The following is a 13,339-nucleotide window of genomic DNA, read 5'->3' on the forward strand; positions in this document are numbered from 1 at the left end:
CCAAATGGATGATGAATAGAGAATCAGAGTAAAACTCAGCGCTGCTGTGCCAGGATGGTCACCTCCTAACATAAAAGGTTACTGACTCCAATTGCTGTAGGCCAAGGGCATCTTTCCTAGTCACAGATGAAGAATGGGATGTTATTTAGTCTAAACAGTCAACAAACAGAGTCATATGTGGGCCTCTGAGGACCCTCCAGGCTTTAGGAAATGAAGAAGGCAATCAAAATGGAAATGTTGCTGCTTTGAAACTACATTTGAATCTCCAAACAGTTCTTCTCGGCCTTATCTTTCACTTGGGTAATGAATCATGTGTGCCCTCTTTGCAATTGAGCCTTTATCTGCTCTCAGCTGTCACTGCACTGTCATACACACACCCTCTCTCCCTCTCTCTCTCTCTCTCTCTCTCTCACACACACACACACTCACACACACAGACACACACACACACGCCAAACCACACATAAACAAACAAACTGTGCCTCGTCACCATCCACCTGAGTCACACAGGATAATCTCTGCTGTTGATGAAGTCACAGGCAGCCCTGTCACTGTACTGCATGTGTATGTGTGTGTGTGTGTTTGTTTACATGTATGCATGTATACTGTCTAGTGTAAATATATCATACAGTAGGTTACATTGCTCAGAGGGGTTGTATTAGGCAGCATGTCTGCATGATGACTGCAGTATGTGTGGGTAGTGTGGAGAGCGGTGTCACCAGTGGAGACAGAAGCGGGGACTCTTCAGGGTGCCACTTGGAAAGTAAAACACCATTATGTCTCGGTTCTGAGCCCACCCACAGGAAGCTCAATTTAAAGCAATTTAATGCTCATACTGAAAGTCTGGTAACACTGAGATATTAATAAAAATACCACACCATTTGAGGAGCGTTTTACCTGCTCTTTTCTTTATATTTTGCAAATTGTGATATGACTGTTTTCTAAATTGAAAATTAAATCTGCATAATACATAAAGATGCCCAAAAAGTGAAGGGGTTTGATTTCTTTCTGAAGCCACTGTAGATGTATCTGAGCATGACCCAGACTTAAAATGACTGACTCAGTCGCTTGCAAATCTGGTTTTTAAGATCAGTACCAACAGCATTATCACTTTGGTCAGTGCACTCGCTGTTTGGTTAAAGGGGAACTCCTCTGATTTTTCACATAAAGGTCGCTCCTCTAGTCATGGGGAGAACTACTCAGTCTGAGTAAATAGCTGTATAGTGTCTTCTGTGGCTCAGGAGCAGATGTGTCGAGTCTTGAGAAAATAACCCAGATGATGTCATCAGGGTTTTCCACAATTTGGGCCTGGTGAGTTCGAATATATATAACAAGAAGGCTGCGTTTCAAGTTATGAAGACTCTTAGTAGATAGGAAGGATCTAATTAAAAAATGCTATTGGTTACATTATGGAAACAGTGTCTTTAGAGCCTCACCCACACTAAGCACTGAATCAGAATATCTGGGCCTCTGCTGCTTTGAATTTGGACCTTTCTGTTATTTCGATCTGTGTTGTGAGAGTGGCCCCAATCATATGAAGCTGTAATGTTTAAATCACTGGAATACCCCTTCAGTAATTTTCACACATGACAATGTTGCTTGTCACTATTTGTTTTAATCCAGTGTCATCTTTGTGTGTTCTCATAACCTGCTCAAATACGGGCTGCAAATGATTATTTCTCTCCTGTCAGCTTGACCTTTAGATAAGGTCTCACACCTCAAGTGTTTGACTCTCAGTTTTGGGACGGAAGTGTAATGTATACAGGCTGCTGCAATGAAATGTGGCTCGAGAAATATGCTCACCTGCATTTTTTTTTTTGTAGAGTTTGTTAAGTTGTATAAGTCAGAAAACTTTACTTTCAGTTCTGTTTTAAAACAGTGGTTCCCAACTGGTGGTGATCGGATTTTACGAGGTCATGAGAGGGTCAATTTCACAATCCAGGAAAAAACTATTTGACTTTAAAATGCTACAAATTCCCCCAAAAAAACAGGAATTTTGAACTTTCAATAAATGTTATTTTGAAGTACTATTTCACAGTGAGTACTACTTCCTAGTGAGTATAGGCACTACAAAGTGTATCTTAACCATCTTAACCAAATAGCCTATTCATGCTGCTTCTGTTGATCATGTGACCCTCCTCTTACAGGTCTGTTGATCGGGCTTTCCAGAGACTGATGAGAAGCTAACGCTCCACAACAAGCTGAGCAATTATGAAACAGAATATATTCAACTTTGTTTCCCTTAAACTGAACATAATAAAAGAAAAAAACAATTTTATACCGAGAAGTATTGGTATGGGTTGAAACTCATTATCTGCCCTGCAGCTGTTCTGTTGCACTGGTCTTTGTATCGGGCCTGTTTACATGTTGTGCTGTGAAATGGTTCAAGCAGCCTAAATAAGCCGGTAGCAGTTGTACCTGTAATTACAATGCTTTTAATGTTTCTTGACATGCTGCTTTTAAGTCCTAATTGCACCTGCTGCAGTGCTTAGTTTGCTAAGCCCCGATTGTAGCCGACTTTTCTTCTCTACTTTTCGTTTTCATTTTGTGAAATGCAATTCAGGGTAGCTCACTGGCTAGCACTGTCTTCTTAGAGCCAGAGGGCCCTGGGTTTGAATCCATTGATATTATGTTGGTCTGAGTATAGATCGTGACTTGAAGGGAAAATTTGGATCCTAAGGCTGGACCGGTTGGTATCCATTGTAAGAACTTCCCAAATAAGTTTTGGATGTTGAAAGACCGTTTGTTTGACGTCTTCCTTCAAAAGAGTGTTCCAGAGGCAAAACCACTGAAATACAAAGTGCATCACATTTGTTCACGTGCCTGCCATTGACACAAATGAGTGACTAACACACCACCATCTATTTTGTGCTTCTGTCCGCATTTCCATCTGAATGATATGGAGCTATTCTTAGACCAGTGGGAGGATAGATGGGCATCATTTAGATTTTCATTTTCAAAGGCTTTCTCTCCTCATCGCTGTAAGCTATTTTCAATCGACCATTTGTTGGTGCGCTGCAAAATGCACAGGATAATGCTAATTATGTGCACAAAGCCTACTGTAAATGATGGCTTTGGAGTTTTTGAGAAAAGGATTTTGACAATGAAAATGGCTTCATGACAGTTTGCATGGCTTCTCTGTGAATACAACCTTATTAATATTCTGTTGAGCATCAGCTCCCAAAAGACCGAACCTAGACTAGTGATCTGGAGTAAACGCTGTTAACATACTTGGATCTTTGTGGATGGGTGTGATTCTTATCTTTAGCTAATTGAATTAATAAATTCAGACTATTAGTTCAAACTCCTGCATGTAACAGATGAGCAGCTGATCGGCAACCAGCTGTTTTCTACACAAAGCAACCGTCGGTGAGTTATTCTGAGCACGCCTCTCAGACCAAGCATATGTGCATGCTAGACTTTGAGTCGAGCCACTGTTGACCTTTTCCTGACCCCTGTTAAGACATCTTTTTTCTGGTAAGCATTTGTGGGTTTTCACACTGTGAAGTGCTCCTCCCTCCTCCTCCTCCTCCTCCTCCTCCTCCTCTTCCCACAGCCTTTCTTTGGAATTTTCAACATTGTGAAATTCTCAGGAAATCTGCGCTTCCACCTATGAAAATGACAAAATGTGGAAGATATTTTCATAAACCAAAGGGGGAAAAAAAGCCTATTTCTTCATGGCTGTGGATGGATGATGTGATGGAATTGGTTGGATCATCAATGTGGTCTCTGACTCACTGTTGTTATGTTTCACCTTTTGATACGCAATTACCATTTTCACATCATAGACTTTCTGATCAACTAAAGAACAAGCCCCAGGGGCTGCATCTCAACATATGTGACCTTTCACATTTGACATAATCTTACAGGATATATGGTATTTACATGCTTAACCTGGTAAACGGCAGTCATACACTTCAGCGTTGCTTTTAAAATGACATAAGAGCATTTGTAAATGTCCTGAGACCATCCTGCTCTAATGAAGAATGAAATAAAAATAGAAAGCAGCGGAAGAAATCCTCTTCCATGTGTTTTAAAATGAGCATTAAAAGCCAATAAGTGGTTCCTTAAGACCTTTAACCTATCCTCAGGGTATTCCCTCTGTTTTTTTTTTTTTTTTTTTTTTTTTGCCCCAGATCAGGAAAAAATGAGGGAATGACTACTTCGGTTGGTTAGTCACTGGGGAGCTGCAGCAGCAGATTTCATGATTAAACAAGCATGCAGTAATCACTAATGGAGCTGTGCTGCAGGATGGAATCAGGAGGACGTCAAAAGAATAAGTGAACAAGTGAAGGAGGATGAGGATGATGCCACAGGCATGAGTCACTCCTTTATTTTTTTTTTTAATTCCACAACTTCAGTACATTACAGCAAATGAATGTGCTTGGTTAACATTAATTTCCATCACATAAAGTCCTGAATTGGTCTTAGAAGCATAGACACATCTAAACTACAATGGAAAATGGAACAATCTGGCTTAATTGGAAGGATATTTGAAGTGTTTAATAGGCTTACACGGTCAGAAAGTGTTCAGACCCCCCTTTTTTTTTTTGCACTTTATTGTGTTGAAGATTTCATTTTAAATGGATAACACTGCCATTTTTGTCCATCAGTCTACACTCAGTAATCCATAATGTCAGAGTGATTTTAGAAATGTTTTAAAATTAAAAAAAAATCAGAACTGAAATGTCTTACTGTTTTCAAGTATTCAGACCCTTTACTGTGGCACTCCACATTGATTGGTCAGGTGCATCCTCTTTGCGTTAATTATCCTTGAGCTGAGTCTAGGACTTGATTTGAGTTCACCTTTGGCAAATGGAATCAATTAGACATAGTTTAGAAAGGCACACACCTGTGTATATACTGTAAGGTCCCACTATTCACACTGCATGTCAGGACAAAAACCCAGTCATGAAATCCAAGGAGCTCTCTGTAGACTTCTGTATTATAATTGTTGCAAAGCAGAGATCAGGGCAAGGGTATAAAACCATTCCTCTCTTTATGGCAGAGTGGATAACGGAGAACACTTTGAGTAAGAAATATATGATAGCCTGATCGGAGTTTGTCAGATGGCATTTAAAGGTCTCAGAGAGCATGAGGACGAACATTTTCTGGTCTGATGAGACAAAAATTGAACCCTTTGGGCAGAACTTCAAACACTATGTCTGCTGAACACCAGGCACTGTTCATCGCCTGGCTAATACACGCCGATGAAAGTTGTGGAATTAAAAAAACAAAGGAGTGACTCGTGCCTGTAGCATTATCCTCATCCTGATTACAGTATATGATATATGATGTACAGAAAAAACAATAAGATTAACAGTTGTCTTTTTTTTTCTTTTTTATTCAACCAGTGCCCTGGGAGGCTCCTCTGCACTTCATATCCCAGCATTCCCCAGTGGAGGATGCCTTATTGACTACGTCCCTCAAGTGTGCCAGTTACTCACCAACAAGGTAAACGTGTTTGCTGTAACTTATTGTACTTTCACACAGTGTGGTCAAACGTGGCTTGTGTGTTGTGTGTGTGCGTCAGTGTCTTCACCACACATCATTTCTCTATAAGTGTTGGGGGTCTGCATTCTCTGACATTATTTCTAACCCTTATCGTCTCTGTATTTGAATTGAGAACAATATTCCTGACTCTTTATGTGAGTGTGTGACATGTATGTGAATCATTTATTGCATATTTGTAAGCCTCGGTGCAGCAAAGCACTCATCCACGGTGGGATGTCTTTTCTTAAGCTGTGTGCGGTAATGTGTGTATGTCCATTCAAGCATGTGTGTCTGGCATCTGCCGTCGTGGGCGTACTGGCCCACCTCCATAGGCTGTCTGAGCGCTCCCTGGCCTCCGCAGGTTGACAGGTAGATATGCAAGTGTAGACACAATGTAATGCCATGTCCCTCAGGACAAATGCCCATCCCCGGCAGTCCCCATGCACACGCATACACAAATACGCGCGTAGATACCCTTCATCTCTCCCTATTCACCTGGACTCTGACCAGCATACTCAGGGTGTCTGGAAGACTTGTGTCCCTCAGTGACCTCCAAGCCTCCGACTGTCTAAGTCCAGCAGTGTCAGAGCTGCTCCCTCCCCCTCCCTGTAAGAGTCATGGAGGCCATAGCCTGTGTTTGGAAAGGCATGTTGTTGAACAGCAGATAAAGGCACCATGACACAGAGAAGGCGGAGTCTTGCTCATAGTGTCAACATCTCTATTTAAGTATACAGTGCGAGAAATCTGCAACCCACATCACTCGACACTCCCTTATTTAATTCAAGCAGGGGCCACTCACTTCTCTCAGCACTAAGCACAGCATACTGACCAGCTGCTGTCCTGAAATATTTTAGTATTATAAATTTGGAAAAAAAATGAGGAGCGTTCAATTTTATGATCTGCTAATACTGAAACAAACATCTTTCTCCCCTGACAGCAGTGTACAGAGCACTGCAGCCGACACAACTGTTTGTCAGCTGCACCATTCGAACACGGGAAAAATGAAATATTCAATCTCAAATGATACGTCCAGTTCATTTTACAGTGTATCAGTGCAACACCAGATGCAGAAAACTAATGTGCCACGAATGGATGATCATAACACCAAACCATCTAAAAGTAAGAAGCAACTTATTTGAGACTGTAGACGGAAAAGATGAGAATAAAGTCAGGCTAACATTAGCACAATAACAAATCTCTTCAATTTTTTTTCCCCAAGAAATCTGTCCGTGAGATCTTGAAGAACCTGTTCTGTGTTGCAACAGTAAATGAAATGCTGTGAAAATAAAGCTCGTAATCTAAAACTCTTATCACACTTTTCCACAGAACTGCAAATCACTAAACTACACTGACCCAACAACTCTGAAAAAAAAAAAAACAGAATGCAAAATCTACAAGTCCCTGCTCCATAAAATTTGACATTTGACTTCAACTCATCTCCGTTAAACATTCCTGTTTGCATTCTGAGTCAGCCGACAACAAACCGACCATGTGCTCCAAACAACAGTGTCTGTCTTTGAAGTGCCGTCAGTCTCTTGCTAGCTGGGCTGCGTACTTGCATGTTTCCTGTCTGAAATTCCACTTTTTAAATGTAAAGACCTAGTTCATGTAATTATAATGCAAGAAATCATTAATCTCAAGTTTGATTTATTTATATTTACATATTTTTAAGCATTTTCAAACCCAGGCTGCAGAGGTCGGACTAAAACTTAAATCCTTTTTTTCTTTTGTTTTTTTGCCAAAATGTCTCTGCATTCTCTCTCTGCCACCAAAGTAACAGCAGCGTCCCTAAAAAAAAAAATCATGACTCATCAGACAGATTAATCTATACAGTGACTGCTCTACTGTACAGAAAGGAGAGAGCAGCGAGTTGTGTGAGTGGATTTCCCAGGAGCTGAGAATCAAATCACGATATCTCTGATCTGCGAATGGTTCTTTCTTACTTAATATGAAGATGCTGTAACTGCAATTCACATGACATTTCCACTGTGACTGAGGTGAATTAGAGGTACGCTCTGTGTTCTTACTTCTGCCATTGACATGTAGTGACATGACATGCATTTTAATCACCGTGTTCCACATTCCCAGTTTAATAATTATTCAATTTTTTTTTTTTTTTTTTTTTTTGGCGGTACAGTTTTTCTGTGGTGTTTGGTGTGATACACACTGTGTGTTGATCTGATCAGATCACCGAATATCACAGATTTTTTAAAATGAATTTGCAGTCAGATATCAAATCAGTGACTCTTTATATTATGAAAGCCGGGGGTGGTGTAAATGCGTATGTGACAGAGAGATTTCTTAATCACACAGCAGGAAGCACTTTCGGCGTTATTGCATCACAGTCCCCACAGACACACATGCATAAACACAATAAATGGAAGTGTGGGCGAGGGCGTCATGGGTGTGGGCAGGTTTGAATACCTGCAGAGCAAGATCACCTGTCTTGCATCACTCAAACCTCCAGGCAGCCAATAGAAGGACTTGGCTGCGAGTCACAGTGACAGTGGGGGCGGGAAATCCTTTCCCGGTGTGGGTGTGAAAGTTCAGTGATCCACAGTTCCCTTGAATCAGGAACACGCGCTGGCAGTGTAACTAAATAAACAGCTCATTGAGTATGTGGCCTTGCAGCTTTTGAGAAAGCTAAATTGCCGTCTCCACTGTCCCCATGTAAACATAATTGAACAGGAGGCTGAGTCACAATGTGTGTCTGTGTTTAAGAGCTCTTGCAGAGCTGAGACCCGTCGCACACACACACACAGCCGTGTGTATCAGAGATTACCACTTTCCTCTTTCACAAAAAACGCTGTCATTCATACATGGTTAATGAGTAATCACCACCATGCAGCAGCAGTGGGTAACCCAGTGCCGTCTCCAGCTTCATCCATGATAAATCCAGTCCTCAAATGACCTGCAATTTTACTAGATGCTTTTGACTGTTCAGAGCTGGGACTAATAATCAGTAACAGCCAGATATATACAGTACAGTCTTTTGATATGCATTGTGGAAGCACTGGCACCAATTTAGCATAACATTGCCACTGAGTTCAGTTAGGCAGACCTGAGGTATCTCTTCTCTGGCTTATTTTATTTACTAAAAAATTATCTTACTAGTCGCCTCCCTCTTTACATAAATGGCCTTTGACTTGAGAAACAGCACCTGTGCACTTTTTGCCTGACAGTTCCAGCTATGGAAAAATGGCTTTCACAAAGCACATTAACCAAAAAAACAGCCAGAAGTTCCATCATAGACGTTACTGATGTGGTGAGATGGATTTCACTTTACCGCATATTGGTCGCACCCCTATGATTATAACATGAGGATGACTAATTATAACTGGAGGAATTCTGCTACTGGTTTTGTCTATCTTGCCCAGTAATCAGGGCTTCGGCAACGTGGCCCCAGTGCAAGTGTTAGTCTTTGTAGAGCGAGTCACCTTCATGGCTGGCTGGCTGACTGACTGCGGGCCTTCTCACCTGCCCAGGATGCTTAGCAGTCAAGCTAGCCCTGAGCCTCTCCTCTTCGGATAATCGCTAATCACACCTGTCAACGTGCGCTAAAGACAGTACTGGTCAGGTGCTCATAAGAGGACAGCGTGTGAGGTGGGGGTTGTGAATTTTTAATGTCTCCGCTACATTCATGTATTAGTGGTCTCTGTGTACGTTCTCATGTGCTTTTGAAAACCTTTCGCTTCACAGAAAGAATACGAGCTGGGGACTTTCTGTATGGAGAATGTTTATGATGCCATCACTGATAAGCAGCAGTTACCTTCAGATGTGATATTCAGTGTAGACACTACAAAGATATAGAGACAGCCCATAGTTTAAACAAACACTGCTTTTTTTTCTCCTTTTCTTATATGATGCACCATGTCGCCAAACATGCATGGAGCTCAAGATGTTTTAGCAAGAAAAAAAACCTTAATGGAAAGGCTTCATGTAAAAATGTAAAGCAGTGTTAAAATAAACACAGCACCTTGAGCAGATAGTTATTTCCCATTACATTTGACAGACTCTATAGTAGAGCTTTTAACACCAGCTTATTTGGCTGTCGACTGACAGACTTTGTACTCCTGTGACATTCAAATTTAACTGGTATAAAGATTGCATGTAATACTACTTTTGTACTCTGAACCCATCTGGTTTTAAAGTGAAAGCAACCGTTAAAAAGTCCGCCTCTTTTAATCTCTCTCTCTCTCGGCCATGGCATTGTTTACATTCTGGGTGGGGTCGCTCAGAAAGCCTCTCTGCTAGCATGTACCACACTGCCAGAGGTTCCTCTCAGGCTGTGCACAGACTGGGAGTAAGCTCTGCCTATGAGGCCTAATTCAGGGCAACAAATACTCTGAAACCCTTTGGACAGGTGACAAAAAGGGAATGCAGCCGATGAGACCGAAAATAAGAAACATGGAATTCTTATCCGTTAAACACCAGCATAGTAAACACTGGCGTGTATTCGGATCCCACTGCAGTCAGCCTGGTGAACCCTTGGGTGTATTGTGAACTGCAGCGTAGACCTTTGGTACATATTCATATGCACTGCAAACAGAGTTCTGGGTGTGTCACAGTCTAGATTTGAATATACAACAGTCTGGCTTGACATTACAATGATCTTTGCAAAAGCAACCTATTTGGACATCCCAACCTTAGACAACTACATTGTTTTAGATAATGGATCTTATAAGTCACTGCTCCGGTTCAGATGCTGTTTTCCCCCCATGCCTTTGATCCAGTTCCACCGTGCGTACTAACCCTTCCAATTTGTTCTCTCTAGGTGCAGTATGTCATCCAAGGCTATCACAAGAGGAGAGAGTACATCGCTGCCTTCCTCAGCCACTTTGGAATGTGAGTCAACTATCGATCACTGAAATGATCCCAACATGTGTTCAGCAGCAGCCTTTCATTTGCCACTTCCCCCTGTGTATTTTTACAAGTACTTCAGCTGTAAAATAAGACCTGGTGCCACTTCGCAGACATGATAATGTGTGTATTGCAGGGGCGTGGTGGAGTACGATGCTGAGGGATTCACGAAACTCACCCTTCTACTCATGTGGAAAGACTTTTGCTTCCTAGTGCACGGTTAGGAAAAGACACAAGACACTCACGCACATTCACACTGGTTTCCGATTCTGGTCTGCCTGGATCACATCTGATGAAGTTTTTCTCCTGCTCTCTCCGTAGTGGATCTCCCGCTGTACTTCCCCAGGGACCAGCCCACCCTCACCTTCCAGTCTGTGTACCACTTCACCAACAGCGGTCAGCTTTATTCTCAGGTGCAGAAGTCGTATCCCTATAGCCCGCGCTGGGACGGCAACGAGATGGCCAAGAGGGCAAAGTGAGTAGAACAACGTTGCTTTAAAATTATATGCATTTTGGAAGTTGTGCCTTTTAACCTGTATAGATTTTTTGAGCGTAATGAACATTTTCTGCGGGATTAGTTGGGATGAAATTCTGTCGTCTCTTACCACCACCTCTTCTCCACAAAGTCCAGTGCATTTATGGACTGTCCCTCCAAGACCATTGAGCCCATTAAAACTGTTTATATTAAAGGCATACCAGGCCATTTATCAGAGTGAGATACAGTGTGACAGAATAGGGCCTTATTGTGTGGACTGTGCCGCACACAAACCGTTTGTTGATATTCACAGATTTAATTCCACCCTCAGTGCAGATAAACTGGCAGGACAGCAGACGTAAATCTATAGGCGTCGTCCGTAGATTGAACAGTGTTTGTTCTTTTTTTTACAGCAAAGGTTAATGACGGCTGTAAATATTTGAAAGATCTGAGAGATTATAGAAGGCGATCCATCATCTGTTTCACTCATAGGCCATGTGATTGATCTGCTCAGTCTTCATTTCTCCACTTAAAAATCTGTAAACCTTTGAATTCCCATCTGTTAGTTCCTGACTTTGGACTCATTCACCACATCCATTTGAAAGATTTTGGAAAGCACAGTTTTGCCTCTAACACACAAACCTGAACGCACCACCTTGACACGTGGCTAAATATCTTGTGGATAGTCGTTTTTGTTTTTTTGTTTTTTTTAATCAGCTGATTTTTTGGGGGGGGGCTTTGGTTCTTGTTTTCCACCAAAGCGTGTTAACACAGAGACTGCACATATCTCCTGTATATTTGTAATTCTAACAAGTAAAGACAATCTGTCTTTCATCTGCACTTTGATACACTCTGGGGCTGAGACGGACCCGGTGAATTTGTTAGGTGCTTTGAAGCAGCTGAAACACAATTATTGTCACATTTTGATGTTTCGTTTGCTGTGCTCTCCCTCCCCCCCCCCCCCCCCCCCCCACATGTGCCCACCCCCCACCTGCCTCTCTCTGTCTCCCACCCAGGGCATACTTCAAGAGCTTCATCCCTCAATTCCAAGAGGGAGCCTTTGCCAACGGGAAACTCTAGTGCTCTCTAGCTTAATGACATGCCTGGAGAGTTGCCTGTGGGAGTGTGTATGTGAGTGTGTGTGTGTGTGTGTGTGTGTGTGTGTGTGTGTGCGTGTTTGCGCATGCCATTGTGTACCTGTATGCACAGACTTACAGTACATTTCAGAAATGAACAGTACGGTGAGAATTCACACTCTGTAAATTCCACATTGTTTGGCCTTGAAGTTGTTGCCTCTTTGTCAGACCTTCACTTGTTGTTGTACCTGTAGAGAGAAGCCACTTTGCTGAAGGAGTTTAAATGGTCCAGGCACTGCAGCGTGCTACAGCTGAAACCTGGCTGTAAAGGTGATGATCGCTGATCGCTGTTGCTGCCACAGTAAAGGGCCTTTATTTTGTAAAGAAACTCCGTACTCTGAGAGGAGTTTCATTCGACAAGCTGTACTGTACAAATCTGTCTGATCCACCTAACAGTAAATAATATTTTATTATGTTGTGCCAATGACGCCTGGCTTCAAGCAGTCAAACCACAAAGGTATGGGGCTCACAACACTCCAACCAGAGGAGCCGTGCTGTGAACAGATATTTGTTGATATGTAAACAACATGTAAACTATTAACTAGACAAAGAGCCGCGGGGTGGGGGGGGGTGCAAAACAGCTTTGTTTACTGTTTGTTTGCCTTTGTCACTCACACGATTGTCAAGTTTGGCTGCACTGTCAATGTTTAAACGATCTCCAATTTGCCTTTTATTTGTTAAAATGCTGTATGTTTTATTTGACTGCTTGAAGCCTTGTCAAATCTTTTACTGACACGTTGACAGTACTGTAAGTTAATATGTTTTGTCAACATTTCTATCCAGTAAATAAGTGTGTCTCCTCTGACAGTGTGTCGTTTTCTGTATAGCCTGCATTTTTGTTTGTTTGTTTTTTTTTGTTGTTGTTGTGTTAGTTGGAAATCAGTACTGGAAAAATGGAAATGGATTAATGACACAGAAATACTTGTCATGGCATTTAATACAAACCCAAAAATGTCTGGAAATTTAAAGATTATGTCTAAAAAAAAAAAAAAAAGTCTAGAAACTGATTTGAAACAGACAAAAAAATATCCAACGATCACCAACATCGTCAGGATTCATCATCTGGGAACCATGAATTTCTGTTGATGCATCCAGTAGCAGATGTTAAGATGTTTCAATGAGAAAGTGAAAACTCACTAGATCACTAAAACCTATAGGCTTCATCCTCATGAATGTCTGTACAACATTTACTGGCAATCCATCTAATAGTTGTTGAGGTATTTCAGTCTGAACCAAAGTGCTGGATCAACCATCCAACACTGCCGAGCTGCTTCTCTGCTGAGTGAAACACAGGACCTTTTTAAAGGATGAAAGAAGAAAACATGTTATTTTAATTTCTTATTTCTAATTCTTATAATGAACTTAAAATCACTCT

The 13,339-nt window shown here is 41.6% G+C and overlaps 1 protein-coding gene across 1 annotated transcript in view; it reads left to right on the forward strand.

The window, feature by feature from the left end:
- Window positions 1–13,083, forward strand: part of babam2 (BRISC and BRCA1 A complex member 2) — a 66,175-nt gene extending 53,092 nt beyond the window's left edge. Inside the window, exons 8-12 of the mRNA XM_041061211.1 lie at window positions 5,355–5,454; window positions 10,268–10,338; window positions 10,490–10,572; window positions 10,675–10,828; window positions 11,845–13,083. Of these exons, the coding sequence (XP_040917145.1) occupies window positions 5,355–5,454; window positions 10,268–10,338; window positions 10,490–10,572; window positions 10,675–10,828; window positions 11,845–11,908 (472 nt within the window). The 3' untranslated portion in view covers window positions 11,909–13,083. The remainder of the gene's footprint in view (window positions 1–5,354; window positions 5,455–10,267; window positions 10,339–10,489; window positions 10,573–10,674; window positions 10,829–11,844) is intronic.
- Window positions 13,084–13,339: the final 256 nt, after the last annotated feature.

The sequence above is a fragment of the Toxotes jaculatrix genome, chromosome 17, assembly GCF_017976425.1.
Source record: "Toxotes jaculatrix isolate fToxJac2 chromosome 17, fToxJac2.pri, whole genome shotgun sequence".
Lineage (NCBI taxonomy): Eukaryota > Metazoa > Chordata > Actinopteri > Toxotidae > Toxotes > Toxotes jaculatrix.